The sequence below is a fragment of the Lolium perenne genome, chromosome 1, assembly GCF_019359855.2.
Source record: "Lolium perenne isolate Kyuss_39 chromosome 1, Kyuss_2.0, whole genome shotgun sequence".
Lineage (NCBI taxonomy): Eukaryota > Viridiplantae > Streptophyta > Magnoliopsida > Poales > Poaceae > Lolium > Lolium perenne.
The window spans coordinates 66,443,634-66,460,691 of NC_067244.2; the positions used below are offsets into that span (position 1 = coordinate 66,443,634).

Genomic DNA, 17,058 nt, shown 5'->3' on the forward strand with positions numbered 1-17,058 from the left:
AGAGAACACGGACTAAAAACAAAGGAGGTCACCGTGTAATCTAAGGGTCTGTTCGGTTTTAGAACGAGCTGGAATGGAATGGGACGGTTCCATTCCTGAGAGCCGTTCTCGCGTTCGGTTGGCAGATAGGATGGAACGAGGTCGTTCCCCGAATGGGAATATTCGGCCTAGATGCGGAACGCACCCGTCCGGCCAAATCGGCCGGACGAGGTGGAACGGCTCGGGCTAATCTCTCTCACGCGGTAATCACTCTCTCTCTCTCTCTCTCCCGTATCCATCTCCTCCTTCCTCGCGCTGAAGCCGGGCGAGCGTGAAAGGACACGGATGTCGCCTAGAGGGGGGGGGGGGGGTGAATAGGCGATTTAAAACTTTTACGAGATGGGCTTAACAAATGCGGAATAAAACTAGCGTTTACTTTGTCAAACCCAAAGCCTATATACTATGGTTCACCTATGTGCACCAACAACTTATTCTAAGCAAGAGTTCACCTATGTGCACCAACAACTTATGCTAAGCAAAACAAGCAAGTATGTGATAGCAAGATATATATAACTTCAAGCACGATGGCTATCACAAGGTAAAGTGCATAAGTAAAGAGCTCGGGTATAGAGATAACCGAGGCACGCGGGAGACGATGATTTATCCCGGAGTTCACACTCTTGCGAGTGCTAATCTCCGGTGGAGAGGTGCGGTTGCTTAGTGCTCCCGAACGCCACAAGAGGCTCACCTTGAGGTGTGGTTGCTCGATGCACACCAACGCCACAAAGGCCTCACCCCAAGATGCGGTACTCACACCACACACCGAACGCCACGAAGGCGCCTCACCTAAATCTCCGGTGACCCTCGCCACAAAGGCCTAGGTCACGGTTCCACTAAGGGATTTCCTTCGAGGCGGAAACCGGGCCTTACACAAAGATTGGGGCACACATCCACAACTTAATTGGAGGCTCCCAACAAATCGCCACAAAGGCCTAGAATCCGTCTAGGGTTCCAAGAACCCAAGAGTAACAACTTCCTTGCTTTCACCTCCACGAATCACCGTGGAGAACTCAAACCGATGCACCAAATGCAATGGCAAGAACACCACAAAGATGCTCAAGTCCTTCTCTCTCAAATTCCAACAAAGCTACAAAAGCTATTGGGGGAATAAGAGAGGAAGAACAAAGGAATTCACAAAGAACACCAAGATCAAGATCTAGAGGATTCCACTCACAAAGAGATGGATTTGATTGGTAGAAAAGTAGATCTAGATCTCCTCTCTCTTTTCCCTCAAATGGGGGCAAGAATCATGGAGGGATTGAGAGAAAGTGCAAGCTTCTCTAGTTCAACAATGGAGGAGAGAGAGAGTGAGAGAAGCACAGCCCAAGGAGGAAGAAGGGGGGTATTTATACCCCCCAAGAAAATCGAGCCGTTTGGGCAAAAACAGGGCCGGATATTCCGGCCCAAGTTGGGGCCGGATTATCCGGGGCCGGATAATCCGGCCTCAGTGGACAAAACCTGGACAAAATCCGGCCAAAAAACCGGCCCCTATCCAGAGCTGCTTTTCTTCCGGTCCTTAGACGATTTGGGGGCCGGATATTTCCGAAATATCCGGCCCGGATAATCCGGCCCGGATATTTCCAAAATATCCGGCCTAAGAAAACTGCAGAAACACCAAAACTAAAACGGGCAAAACTTTTGCATCCGGACTCCGATTTCGATGATCTTGGGCTCGTTGAAATCACAACAACGAGCTCTACAACAATATGCATAGAAACATCATAGTCCAGCAAAGGAGGATAGAAACAAATGATGAAAGGTTTGACCTATCTCAAAAAGACATACCGGTAAAACCTCCAATCTTGAAAATGCAACAAGTTGCCCATGGAAAAACCATTCTCAATGAACTAGAGCTTGTCATGAGAATAAGCACAAGCTCTAAAACATCACATGGATAAGATCCAAAAAAACCAAGAAAGATGATGAACCAAACTCGAAAACGCAACAAGTGATCTATGCGAAATCCGTTTTCGATGAACTAGAGCTTGTCATGAGAATAAGCACAAGCTCTAAAACATCACATGGATAAGGTCCAAATAACAACCAAGAAAGATGATGCAAGGATGCAAAGGTTTGAGCTCTCTCCGAACGATACGATCGAGTTACTCACTCGAGAGCCCTCTTGATAGTACGGCAACTAAACTATAAACCGGTCTCCAACTACACTATGAGACCGGTGAGAAAGAAACCCTATCAAGAGCAAACCTTATACTTGCGCATTCCACTTGAGCTCGATGACGACGATCTTGACCTCAACAAGATGGAACACCTTTCTTGCTTGTGCTTGCTTGACGAAGTCTTGTGGATTGCTCCCCCATAATCCACCATGGGAGAGCTTCTTCTTCGGCGCATCTTCACATAACCATGACCACCATGTGGATTGCAAGACTCAAGCAAAGGATCTCTTCGAGATGGCTCATCTTGAACTTGCACTTCATTTCTCCATGGCAAGCTTCAAGCTTATGAACTCTTCGAGTTGGCTCATCTTGAACTTGCACTTCATTCTTCATTCTTCATCATGTTGATGTCTTGAAGTAACTTGAGGGTTCACTTCATCTTCATCTTCAAGACATACTTGACACTTGATATCCTTCATCAATTTCTTCTTATTGCAACCTTGAAGCCAACATATGGTTCAAGAATTGCCTATGGACAACTCCTACAAATATAACTCAATGCAAACATTAGTCCATAGGGATTGTCATTAATTACCAAAACCACACATGGGGGCTCCATGCACTTTCAATCTCCCCCATTTTGGTAATTGATGACAATCTCTTTGAGAGGGTTTATATAAGGAATTGAAGTAACAAATAAGTTGAATATATAGAGCAAACTCCCCCATAATATATGCATGTGTGAATGATCTTGACTTTCATTGCATATATTGGCATTCAAAGCCTAGTGGAGTTTCCTCTAAATATTCAACTATGCAAAGCAACAAGATGCAATGCAATAAAAGCACATGCTTAAGCACAAAGCAAAGACATAACCAAATTCCCTTAAACCCTCCAAACTTCTCCCCCATTGGCACCAATTGCCGAAATGGGTGAAAAATTTAGAAGACCAATATAGTGAGAGTTCCTCCATAGCGTGTGCATTTCTCATAATTTGAGTGGAATCAAATGCACATATCCAATGACGAATATTCGGAAGGAATCACACTATAGATAGGATCAAAGATTGCAAAAAGATAACAAAGTCAAGAAGCTTCAACAAATGAAGCAAGCAACCAAATGAACCACAAGGAAGATACCAAAAGAAAGATAGATATTATGATAAGATCAAGAAGATTGCTCTAAATAATATGAGGAAGCTCCCCAAGGTTTGTGCACAAAACTAGACAATTTGCATTGGAGTATAAAGTGCACAAACATGGAATCATCACTCCCATAATATCATTCAAAAACAAAAGATACCAAGTGAATCAAACTCTAATGATCACCACAAGATAGTGTTCTAAATCAAATGAGGAAGCTCCCCAAGGTACATGCATAAAATAAAATGTTGCATTTGAATACAATATGCATAACATGGAATCCTCACTCCCTCATTACTATTTAAAACACAAACATTTGCAATAGATCTTAGTTAGAAAATTAAGCTTACCACTTGCAACAAACAAATGGTTGAACAACAAGTAAGAGGCACCATAATAAAAGGCTCAACCAAGAGGATATGTGAAAGGCATGATAAAGCATATTATAAGACTATTACAAGAATGAGCAAAAAGCATCATCATAGTCTTCAATGAATTATATTGCTTAGCATGACCAATCAACACACAACAAATAAATAAGATATCGAATGGAGATGTATCATCTCTTATGTGAATAAGTTTCTCTAAGTGAGCAATATCACAAAGATATTTATCCACAAAGAAACATGCACACACAAAATAGATACACAAGAAATATAGCATGATATCCAAGACAAAGTCATGCAATATACCAATAAGAATTTTTGCTTAATAGCATGGCCAAAGGCTCAATTTTATCTTATTGTACATTCATGAACTTCAACCACAAACAACTAAAATACATCACAAATATCAACAAGGGATAGAAGATAGTTGGGATGCATTTGAGAAAGGCAACAAGTATCATAAACGGGGATACCAAAAGAAGTAACTAAATTTGCACTTTCATCTATATTGCACATGTGAGAGCCTTGAGGAATTGATATGCAACAAAATTGCTAGATAGGCATAGTTGGGATGGATGAATCATGAGCATGATTTAAAATACTTCCCAACAAATGCACTCATCTCAAATTACTCACATTCACAATAAAGAGGTTTCATTAAGACTTTTGCAAGAAGCACAACATTTGCAAATCAAGAGATTTATGCCAAGATGCAACCATAAGGTTGGATACAAGAAAAGTATGCATGAGAAGATACTTGTTACCAAGATAGCATTGGTGTGGATGTAGTAGATATGTGTTCGTTGATCATCCTAGCTTGCCTCACGTTACCATTGAGTCACCACTTCTTTCCAAGAGTGAGACAAGGATTCAATGCATATCCATTGTACCTAACACAAAGGTAAGTACAAAATGGTCCCCAAACTAATTGGGTCCGAAGTAGTTAGACACACTACAACATATAGGACAAACTCCACAATTCTATGTGCATATAGATATGAAATTGAATTTCATGCACATCTTAGTCAAATTAGGATTTGATGGAGTTTACCCTATATATTGGATCAAAGAAAGTGACACATGCCATAAGATATACATATATTAAATATGCATGCACAATACTTTCAAGAGCCAATAGGAGATACAATTTGGACAAAACACTAAATAAATCAAGAGACAATGGTTGCCCAAATTGGATCAAAGAATCAAATCAACACAAGATTGACTCCAAAGACTTATCTCATTATAAGAAGCTAATTAACCCTAACACAAAGGAATGAGATAACCAACTCCCCAAGAGAGCAAGGTTCCAACAAATAAACCAAACCCTCGAAACTTTTTATGATGGCACAAAGTACCAAAAAGAAAATTTTATGTCTCCCAAAACCAAATTTTTGATAAGGATCAAGAGAAGTTTAAGCATTATAACAAATAGAGGAGAGCTCCCCCAAGATTAGTGCATTATCTAGGATTTAGAATATGGATACAAAATGCACAAAACTAGGATCATCACACTACCTATATCTACTAAAAATGCTAAGAAAGTTTGAATAGATAAATTAGATCCATAAGATGCAAGGAAGACACATGGGAGTCAAAGCACAACAAATTCATGGCAATAAATAAGGAAATTTGAACACAAGAGCCAATGTAAATATGATCAATAAAAATCTACCTCATAAAAGATTACCAATTGTCCTTGGACAAGAGGTATTAGGAAATATTTCCCGGTGGTAGTTTGTAAGAATTCATGAGATCATATTTACAATGAATAAAGCATATGGTAAAAGATAAGAGTTAACCATCATGCAAAGATAGTTTCTTGATAGCTTCATTTAGTCATACCAACATGCAAAGCAATTAATAGTATTCATACCAACATGCAAAGCAATTAATAGTATTCATACCAACATGCAAAGCAATTAATAGTATTCATACCAACATGCAAAGCAATTAATAGTATGACTTGAAGCACATGGTTTTCCAAAAATGTATTGAGGGACAAGTTGTGAAAGACCATGCCAAGAACAACTTTCACAAATAAGATCCACAAAGGTATTAGCAATGAAGCCATTTAAGCAAATTGGAACTTGTTTGAGCAAACATGCCACATAGGAGAGAGATAATTTACGGTATCAAATCTATGTGACACAACCTCAAATGTTCACATTTTCTAGGCTTGTAATGTGCACAAAGCTTATTACTCCCCCATAATGTGATAAGGAATTTATTTTCACAAGAGGCAAATAAGATCCAACTAGAGATATTAATGGACATTAGAATTTGAATTTCTCATGAAGATGACATACCACATAGAGACTAGATAATCTTGCAATATCAATTCTAAGTGATATTCCTCATGTACACACATTGTTTGGATCATGAAATTCCCAAAGGAATATCACTCTCCCAAAATGGGATAGTCCATTAATCGCTCATAAGAGCCATATAAGATTCAACAAGATGCAAAGTGGCTTCAACACAAACACAAATACATGGTGTGCAATCCAACATGCATAGACTTGATTACTCAAGAAAAGCAAGTAGGAAGCACAACATATACAAACACATGTTAGGAACAAAAACTAACACATGCAAAGGGGCGAGTAACTTTCAATATAAATGAGTTGAGCACATGTTACCGCAAGGAGGAACAATGAATATATGATAGAAGCAAGATAACTATAAGACTTGACTTGAGATAATATGAATGATGAAGATCCCTTAATTCTTCATGATGTAGCCAAGTCTCCAATGCCCTCCAACAAGCACCTATTGATCAAGTTTTGGATTGTTGGTCCCCAACTAAGTTGGGTCCTAAGAGGTTAGTCACAATAGGCTTGGCAACCCAAATGGTTCTTTTCTTGACACCACTTTGAGCACCAACAAATTTGGCAAACACATTGCCACCCTCATCCTTACGAAGAGAATAGACATCATCAATGGTGATAGAGTTGGATGAGGTACCAATAGTGCACAAGGAGGAGATGTGGCCCTTCTCACGGCATATGTAGCAAGTTCTTTTCCTCTCCTTCTTCTCACTAGATTTCTCCACAATGGGAGCATTGGCTTGATTCTTCTTGGGAAGTGGCATTTCTTCAACTTGAGGTTGAATATGAGTTTGAGCTTGAGGCCGCTTCCCTTTTTGCTTCTTCTTCAAAGGGCAAGATCTAACATGATGCCCTTCAATTTTGCACTTGAAGCAAACAATCTTGGCCGGGTCTTTGACTTGTACTTGGCCCTTCTTCTTCTTGTTGTTCTTGGACTTGTTCTTGTTGTTGGAGTTGAATCCAAGTCCACTCTTGTCATTGGGGGATTGTTGCACACTCAACATCTTGTCAAGTTTGCATTTCCCTTCATGACCCTTTATCAAGTCGTTCTTCAAAGAAGAGACTTGGGCCTTGAGCTCTTTGATTTCCTCTACATGGTTAGTAACAACACAAGTACTAGAGGAAGTAGAACCTTCATTGTTAGAGCAACAAGGCAAGGAAGATAATTCATCACAATATTTAGCAATATTATGAGTGGATGAATTACTAGGACTAGCACATGGCAATATAACATTTTGAGTAGTAGTGCTAGTACCCACATGAGGCTCATAAGGTGTTGCCTTAGATATGATAGCCTCATGAGCTAACTTTAGCCTATCATGAGAGGCTAGAAGATCCTCATAGGAGCTAAAAAGCTTTCCATGATTTTCTTCCAATTTCCCATAATTGCTAGTTAGCAATTTAAGTTGAGCCCTTAGCTCAACATTCTCCTTCAAGATAGATGCTTCACAAGAAGTAGAGTTAGTAGCACAAGCATCATTATTAATAGCAATGGGAGAAGGCAAGTTGGCATGCTCTTTTAAATAGGAAGCTTGAAGTTGCTCATGGGACTTGGTGAGGATAGAGTGTTCGCTCTCCAAGACCTTGTGGGCCTTGTCTAGATCATCTAGATCCTTAACAAGTTTATCATGACCAACACCAACTTTGGAATTTTCCTTTTTAAGCATTTTTACTTGAGCTTTAGCATGGTCTCTTTCCTTAGTGAGTTTAGAAACTATTTCATTTTGAGACACTTCAAGGGTTTCAAGTTGCTCTTCAAGAGAGGTTACGGTCTCTTGTTCTTCTTCAAGATCATTCTTTAGGGATGCCACATCATTGGCGTACTCACGTTCAAGAGCACCCTTTTTATCAATGGTGTTCTCATGCATCCAAATAAGTTTTTGGCTCTCAATAGCGGTAGTCAAGATTTCAAAGAAGTGAGAGCTAGCAATTTTATCTTTGTAAAGAACCTTGAATACACTCTCACCTTTATCGCGTAGAGAGACAACCCAATCCTCTTCTTCATATTCATCCTCATTCTTATCACCACGAGACATATTAGGTTCCATGGTAGGCGGTACCGTGGAACCCTTGGCCATAAGGCATATATGAGGACCGTGAAATAAAGATGAGGAGTTACTTGAGGCTCCTTTCAAGATTTTGTCTTGACCAATAGAATCTTTGGTTTCCTCTACATTGTTAGACACACAACAACTAGAGGAAATAGAAGCATTTTTATCATGGCCACAAGACAAAGCAAGCATATCATCATTAGATTTATTCAAGCAACTTACACATGATATGCAAGGACTATCAACACAAGCATGTAAATCATTTCTAGTGCTAGATGTGTTTGAGTCCGTAGATGAAACATTGCATTGAGATAGAGATGAAGAATCATCAATAGAAAGCTTAATATCAACATTGCAATTTTCATCACCACTCACCATATCATTACCTTGTGTCTTGACACACTTTGGTGAAGTGGATGAAGATGAGAACTCATCACGGCCGGAAGTGGAAGCAATGCAATCATCCTTAATAATATTGGACACATCATATTTATCTTGAATTTTTGTCCATAACTCATGAGCGCTCCCAAAAGGCATGATTGAAGAAGTAACTACATTGCTCACAACAATGGAAAACACATGAGAAGCAAGAGCATCGAGGCAAGAGTTTTTCTCCTCCTCAAGAGATAAATTTTGAGGATCCTTAGGAGAAGAAAAACCCATGCCAAGAAATCGCTCCATGTCCGGAGACATACGCCGCAAAATATTAAGCACATAAATTTTCCATAGATCATAATTTGTGCCATCAAATATAACCAAGTTATTGTGCGCTAATCCCCTAACCGACATCTTTACTCTCAAGGCGGTGAAGCCTAAGAATGAGAGACCTTGCTCTGATACCAATTGAAAGGACACGGATGTCGCCTAGAGGGGGGGTGAATAGGCGATTTAAAACTTTTACGAGATGGGCTTAACAAATGCGGAATAAAACTAGCGTTTACTTTGTCAAACCCAAAGCCTATATACTATGGTTCACCTATGTGCACCAACAACTTATTCTAAGCAAGAGTTCACCTATGTGCACCAACAACTTATGCTAAGCAAAACAAGCAAGTATGTGATAGCAAGATATATATAACTTCAAGCACGATGGCTATCACAAGGTAAAGTGCATAAGTAAAGAGCTCGGGTATAGAGATAACCGAGGCACGCGGGAGACGATGATTTATCCCGGAGTTCACACTCTTGCGAGTGCTAATCTCCGGTGGAGAGGTGCGGTTGCTTAGTGCTCCCGAACGCCACAAGAGGCTCACCTTGAGGTGTGGTTGCTCGATGCACACCAACGCCACAAAGGCCTCACCCCAAGATGCGGTACTCACACCACACACCGAACGCCACGAAGGCGCCTCACCTAAATCTCCGGTGACCCTCGCCACAAAGGCCTAGGTCACGGTTCCACTAAGGGATTTCCTTCGAGGCGGAAACCGGGCCTTACACAAAGATTGGGGCACACATCCACAACTTAATTGGAGGCTCCCAACAAATCGCCACAAAGGCCTAGAATCCGTCTAGGGTTCCAAGAACCCAAGAGTAACAACTTCCTTGCTTTCACCTCCACGAATCACCGTGGAGAACTCAAACCGATGCACCAAATGCAATGGCAAGAACACCACAAAGATGCTCAAGTCCTTCTCTCTCAAATTCCAACAAAGCTACAAAAGCTATTGGGGGAATAAGAGAGGAAGAACAAAGGAATTCACAAAGAACACCAAGATCAAGATCTAGAGGATTCCACTCACAAAGAGATGGATTTGATTGGTAGAAAAGTAGATCTAGATCTCCTCTCTCTTTTCCCTCAAATGGGGGCAAGAATCATGGAGGGATTGAGAGAAAGTGCAAGCTTCTCTAGTTCAACAATGGAGGAGAGAGAGAGTGAGAGAAGCACAGCCCAAGGAGGAAGAAGGGGGGTATTTATACCCCCCAAGAAAATCGAGCCGTTTGGGCAAAAACAGGTCGGATATTCGGCCCAAGTTGGGGCCGGATTATACGGGGTGCGGATAATCCGGCCTCAGGGACAAAACCTGGACAAAATCCGGCCAAAAAACCGGCCCCTATCCAGAGCTGCTTTTCTTCCGGTCCTTAGACGATTTCGGGGGGGCCGGATATTTCCGAAATATCCGGCCCGGATAATCCGGCCCGGATATTTCCAAAATATCCGGCCTAAGAAAACTGCAGAAACACCAAAACTAAAACGGGCAAAACTTTTGCATCCGGACTCCGATTTCGATGATCTTGGGCTCGTTGAAATCACAACAACGAGCTCTACAACAATATGCATAGAAACATCATAGTCCAGCAAAGGAGGATAGAAACAAATGATGAAAGGTTTGACCTATCTCAAAAAGACATACCGGTAAAACCTCCAATCTTGAAAATGCAACAAGTTGCCCATGGAAAAACCATTCTCAATGAACTAGAGCTTGTCATGAGAATAAGCACAAGCTCTAAAACATCACATGGATAAGATCCAAAAAAACCAAGAAAGATGATGAACCAAACTCGAAAACGCAACAAGTGATCTATGCGAAATCCGTTTTCGATGAACTAGAGCTTGTCATGAGAATAAGCACAAGCTCTAAAACATCACATGGATAAGGTCCAAATAACAACCAAGAAAGATGATGCAAGGATGCAAAGGTTTGAGCTCTCTCCGAACGATACGATCGAGTTACTCACTCGAGAGCCCTCTTGATAGTACGGCAACTAAACTATAAACCGGTCTCCAACTACACTATGAGACCGGTGAGAAAGAAACCCTATCAAGAGCAAACCTTATACTTGCGCATTCCACTTGAGCTCGATGACGACGATCTTGACCTCAACAAGATGGAACACCTTTCTTGCTTGTGCTTGCTTGACGAAGTCTTGTGGATTGCTCCCCCATAATCCACCATGGGAGAGCTTCTTCTTCGGCGCATCTTCACATAACCATGACCACCATGTGGATTGCAAGACTCAAGCAAAGGATCTCTTCGAGATGGCTCATCTTGAACTTGCACTTCATTTCTCCATGGCAAGCTTCAAGCTTATGAACTCTTCGAGTTGGCTCATCTTGAACTTGCACTTCATTCTTCATTCTTCATCATGTTGATGTCTTGAAGTAACTTGAGGGTTCACTTCATCTTCATCTTCAAGACATACTTGACACTTGATATCCTTCATCAATTTCTTCTTATTGCAACCTTGAAGCCAACATATGGTTCAAGAATTGCCTATGGACAACTCCTACAAATATAACTCAATGCAAACATTAGTCCATAGGGATTGTCATTAATTACCAAAACCACACATGGGGGCTCCATGCACTTTCAGAGCGGCCACCGGCGGACGGAGCAGCGGCCAGGGCGGCGGCCATGCGAGGCGGAGGGCGGCCGCCGGCGGACGGAGCAGCAGCAGACGGGGCCGGCCGGAGCAAGCGCGGCCGCGGCGGACGAAGCAACGGCCAGGACAGGGCCGGCCGGAGCCAAGGACGGCGGCCAAGGGCAGCGGCCAAGGGCGGCGGCCAAGGGCAGCGCTGGCAAGGGCAGCCGGCGGGCGGAGGGAGCAGCGGCCAGGACAGGGCCGGCCGGAGCCAAGGCGCGGCCGCCGGCGGACGGAGCAGATTGTAAATTAGGCTAATTTCAGGCTAATTAATTGTGAATCCCTAATTAATTGCATATTTAGATTAATTACATTGGGTTCCATTCCAGGCTTCTCTTTTTGAACCGAACAGAAAAATGGGATGGATGGAATGTGATGGAATGGAATGTGATGGAATGGAATGGAATGGAACCATTCCATTCCATTCCACCCGGTCTGGAAACCGAACACATCCTAAGAGTATAATTAAAGAACCTAAGATCCCACACTAGGATCCAAGTTCTTCACATCTACGGAAGCCAAACAGTTCATGCCAACAAAAGCCAATAAGGTGATCTAGAGCTCCGCCTAGTTCCTTCCTCATACATACTTGGGTGAACCAAAATTTATCCTAGTATATCAACCTCTAATTAGTCCATATCACAGACAAGATTGACCCAAATTTTGGACTCAAAACTGGAATAATAGAGAAAATTGGAAATATTCTAGTAATTCAGATATTTTGATGTGTGTTTTGGCTTAGTTTTACCCGAATTGGATCAATGGTCTACGATTCAATAGTTTTTTCTAATATGAAAACATGAATATGCGTCCCCATCGAGTTGCCGGATTCATCCTTGCAACCACAATTGGTGATCTTCAGATCATTCAAATAAAGTGGGTTATTACTCACACAAGAAGGTCGAAAGATGAGTAAAACTCGTGTCCGATAACTACTGATGATCTGAGCATACTTTTGATGAAACAAATTAGACACCTCAACTCTCTCGTCATGCCCGGTGATCTTCACATTATCAATACAAGGTCAATAATTAACAACCGCAATCTAGGCATGTTGTCGGTGAAATCCACGCCATCAACCCCTACTCCATTCTCGTGTGCTACCAGAACATTTGGGCTCTGCACGGCTGGACCAGAACAATGTCGGTCTTCAACTCCCACGGGCGACATGTTGTACTTTGACCGTGATGCACATTTGGGCTCGAAGAAAGTCATACATTCATTAAAGGCTTGTTGGTTCGTAGGATTCTTTAACATAGGATTAGGAAAAACACATGAATAGAATGTAATGTCCAGTTGAACCCTGCACATGGAACCTATAGAAAAAATTTCAAGTAGCATCTGACTCGCATGAAAAACAAAGAAATTGTAACATGAGGTTTGAGCGGATATATTTCCTTTTCCAAAATATAGTGCAATGCAATCCTAAACAAAAAAGTTCTATATATTTCTAGGAGTTCCAATCGTACGAATCAAACGGTGCACTTTTTTAGAATGAAAATCCTACATTTTTCTGCCATTCTTTGAATCAGAAAGCCCTAAAAGGTTAGGCTAAAAATCCGATGTGGGCTTCGTCTCGTTCAGATAGAGATGAACATTATACCGGGTTTTCGCGACACGGGCTCGGCCCACGTCCCTTCGGCCTAAAGTTTGGTTAGGCTAGCCCACCGGCTTGTCCAACAGCCCGTGCGTCCCCCCTCGTCCAGCTCTCCATCGCCGCCGCCGATCTTGGCTCATCCTCCGGCGACTTATGTCGGCGGCAGTGATGCCGGAGACTGCCCCCGCCGAGGGCGGAAGCTCATCCAGCGGCGGGGAGGAGATCGCGTATGTTAGTTACGGAGGGGAGCAGCACCTCCCACTGGTGATGTCGCTGGTGGACGAGGAGCTGAGCGAGCCCTACTCCATCTTCACCTACCGCTACTTCGTCTACATCTGGCCTCAGCTCACCTTCCTCGTACGCCTGTGCCCTCTCCTTGCACTCTCCTCCTAAAACTTTGTTGGTTTCGTGTATTCTGACGGTTTCTTGTTTTTTTTTCCGGGGGATCCGTCGGAAAGGCGTTCGATGCCAAGGATGGTAAGTGCGTGGGGACTGTGGTCTGCAAGATGGGGGAGCACAGAGGCTCCTTCAGGGGTTACATCGCCATGCTCGTCGTCCTCAAGCCCTACCGAGGCCGAGGAATCGGTGAGTCAATTTAGATTCTAAAAAATGTTACCTTTTTTTATTTGTAGTCAATAAATTGTTGCTAGGAGGCGATGTTTGATCTTGGAATCTTGCTATGTATGTATGTCTAAGGTTGTAGTATTGACTTAGTGTGGTCTATTGGAAAGACAGTCTTGATAATTTTCTACTCGTAGAGATCTTACGTGTGTATACTTTTACTTCAAATGCTTTGTCTTCTGTAGTGTATGTAACTGCTAAGACTCTGTTTACTCTTGTATATGGGTGTGGCCTTTCGTTCTTTGTGTTTTTGCAAGGTTGCAATGCTGAATCCCATAGTTGAAAGACACGATTAATGGTCATTTGCTCTGTAAAGAAGTGAAATATCAACTGTTATCACAAAAGCATTTGATTGCATGATGCAGTTTGGCTTGTTTCCTTTCTTATTTCGGAGTACACATTGTGCTTTCTGTGGAAAGTGTCCGGAGTTCACAGCTTGTTTAATTCATTTGGTTTGACTGGGAGCAACTTTTTTTTTCTCGATAAAGAGCATTTTATTACTTAAAAGGCTTAAGCATTAGACCTGGCCTCTGCATAACTAAGGTTTAAGCATTGCTTAAAGGGCAACCTTTATGCTTGCATTTATAATTTATCTGCTTGGTGTGTCTCAGATGGAAGTGTTTTCCTTTCGCTTCCAAATCTGTTCCAAAGAACTGGTATAGTTTCTAAGTGTGCCTTTTGCTCCGCAGGAGTACCACAAAGAGATTTATTACAGACATAATGCATATTCCGAGCATTTATATGCAATTAATTAAATAACTTGACCAACTTGTGGGCTTGAGTGTAGGGTACAGTTTTTTTTCACTTCAGTCAACAAGTGATGGTGGAGTCGCAAGGTTTTTTCTCTATGTGGATTATCATATGTTCTTTTTGGTACAATCAACAGGGTATTTGTATAAGGGAAATCTGCTGAAAACCTTGGATTACCGTGTGCTGTTCTTGATATTCTTATGTTTTTTGTGACATCATATATCTTTTCCTTATCAATTTGTGTGTTAGTTCTTAGGACTAACAGAAGTTTTTTTTTCCTAATCCCCCTTTGTTTGCTGATCTCTCTATGCTTACCTTATGCTGTAGAATTACATGTGGCTTAACATTCCCATATAAACATGTTTGGTTAGCACATTTTTTCCTGATTTTCTCCATTTTTTTTGATTTGCAATTAGTTTTAATATGAAAAACCGAGCTCGGCTAACCAGGCACTAACACCTCATGGAACTGTTTAAAGAACAACGAGTGTGACACCAGTTACTCCGGGGAATAAATTCTCACCTGATGGATTGAACCCTGGTGGGCGAGTTGGTGTTGACACACAATTTTAATATGATGTTGCTTGTGTTGTAGGACTTAATTTAGTCCATTATCTACGAATAGGTTTTGGAGTGCATTTCTTATTCTCTTCCAGAAAGAAGCAGCTATGTTATTTATTTTTTGTTCTTGTTTGACCTTAGGTCTGCTTCAATTGCAGAAAGAAAAGGTGCATTTGTTTTTCTTTGATGCTATTATTTCTTGACAATTGACATGCATTCTTGTACTCCCTTCCCTTGAACTGTCCAATCTTTTTTTTTGTTAATTGCAATTGATATGTGCATCATTATCTACCTAACCTAGCAAGCTATTCTAAAATAAATCTAGCAAACTTTCTTGCCCGTCTGGTTTACTGTAACTTATGTTCTGCAGCAACTTCCATATATTGAGTTTGTTCTGGAAAATCTATAAGGTAGTTCAGTCTGGCAAAAATCAGATATCAGTGCATTTTTTGCTCTAAACAGAAAACATAGTGAAGTTTCTTAGTGGCATAATGTTTCTAATTTGTACCACGTAGGAATTATCTTTTGTCTACTCCTTACATTGGAACCCTTGCAATCTCAGTCTTAGAGTTTAACATGCTATGAATGTATTAGTCTCGTTAACCAGCTAATCATACATTTCTTCATGATGCAGCAACTGAACTGGTTACTAGATCCATTCGTGTAATGATGGAATCTGGCTGTGAGGAGGTAATTCTAGTATATTTCTGCGAGCCTTTAACTTTTCATTTCATTCTAAAAATATTACATGTGAGATAACATATCAGTTATATAATTCAAATACTAAAACTTGTTATAATTATCAATCTTACCTTCATCAAGCCTGAGTCATCTTCTAGCTTGTTTGCTAGTATATATTTATGGTTCAAAACCTCTTTGAAAAGAAAAGAAAAACAATGATGACTAGATTATCCTTCAGTTACCACAATACTTGTACATTTTGCTTAACAGTGTAAACAACAAAAGGATTTGACATGTTGACTCGTGCTTGCAATCCAGGTGACGCTTGAAGCAGAAGTTACAAATAAGGGTGCCCTCGCTCTGTATGGTCGCCTTGGCTTTATCCGAGCAAAGAGGCTGTACAGGTACTATCTAAATGGTGTTGATGCTTTCCGTCTCAAATTACTATTTCCACGCCCCCAACTTGGTCTACATCCGATGATGGTGGGTGAGGAGAGAGATGAACAACACATGGATTCGCCATATTTGTGATAATATTGTACCCTACTCAAAAGTGGAATCAGATGGAAACGAATCGTATTTATTTTGTGATCCTTTTCCTGTTTCATTCTTTCTATTGACATGTAGCTTGAGTGCAGATTTTCAGCATCAGAACACAAGCTGGTAACTTTCAAATTTAGAGAATGCATATAAAAGTGTCAAAAATTTCAAAATACATCAAACTCGCAAGATCCTTTGGTGAGCTAGTGGTGACTGGTGATGCCTGGACTAGTATGTTCGGCTGCATGTAGAATTTATGTAATATAACTCAAGCGAGAGACCTTGATTCTGAATGCGTAGATTAATCATACCTAGGCCACCTTTTTCTTTGGCCGGTAGACCATCTATCTACCATGCTGCTGATGACTGCGTGTGAATGTGTGATCGCCATAGGCAGTGTCTTTGGGCAGATTCAATGATTTACTGATGGAGGTAGAGAGTACACATTGAAACATCGCAAAGGAAGAAAGATTATCATTAATATGGGTCACATGACCTCCATATATAACCAGATGTTTGTGGTTGTCAAAGGATGCTTCACAGTTATCAACTAATGACAAAAGATCAGTAACAGATGGGTGAGTAGTTCGAGCGGTAGGCCTAGATAAGTGGAAGGTAGCGATCCCGCTTGACATCCGATTACCCTGGCAAGATCATGGCCAATCTTAAGTACAATACGCTGAGCATATAGGACTGTCCCTGTAGAATGACATGTAGGTTTTGCAATTGAAGAGCATATGCAGGCATGATGATAATGGCATCGTCGGCGTATTGGATAACTGGAGAATTCTCCAAGGCAGGTAGGGGAATGGGACATCAAGCCTTCAACGCAAGCAGAGTTTGTGATTGATTGTAGTAGGTCTACGCCAACAGTACTTGACATC

The 17,058-nt window shown here is 41.3% G+C and overlaps 1 protein-coding gene across 1 annotated transcript; it reads left to right on the top strand.

Moving 5' to 3' along the window:
• The first annotated feature begins 13,085 nt into the window (after positions 1–13,085).
• On the top strand, positions 13,086–16,241 carry LOC127295855 (N-alpha-acetyltransferase MAK3). Its single transcript, XM_051325856.2, has 4 exons — positions 13,086–13,379; positions 13,481–13,607; positions 15,588–15,643; positions 15,953–16,241. The coding sequence occupies exons 1-4, from the start codon at positions 13,176–13,178 to the stop codon at positions 16,163–16,165; spliced, it is 600 nt and encodes a 199-aa protein (XP_051181816.1). The 5' UTR covers positions 13,086–13,175; the 3' UTR covers positions 16,166–16,241.
• The last annotated feature ends 817 nt before the right edge of the window (positions 16,242–17,058 follow it).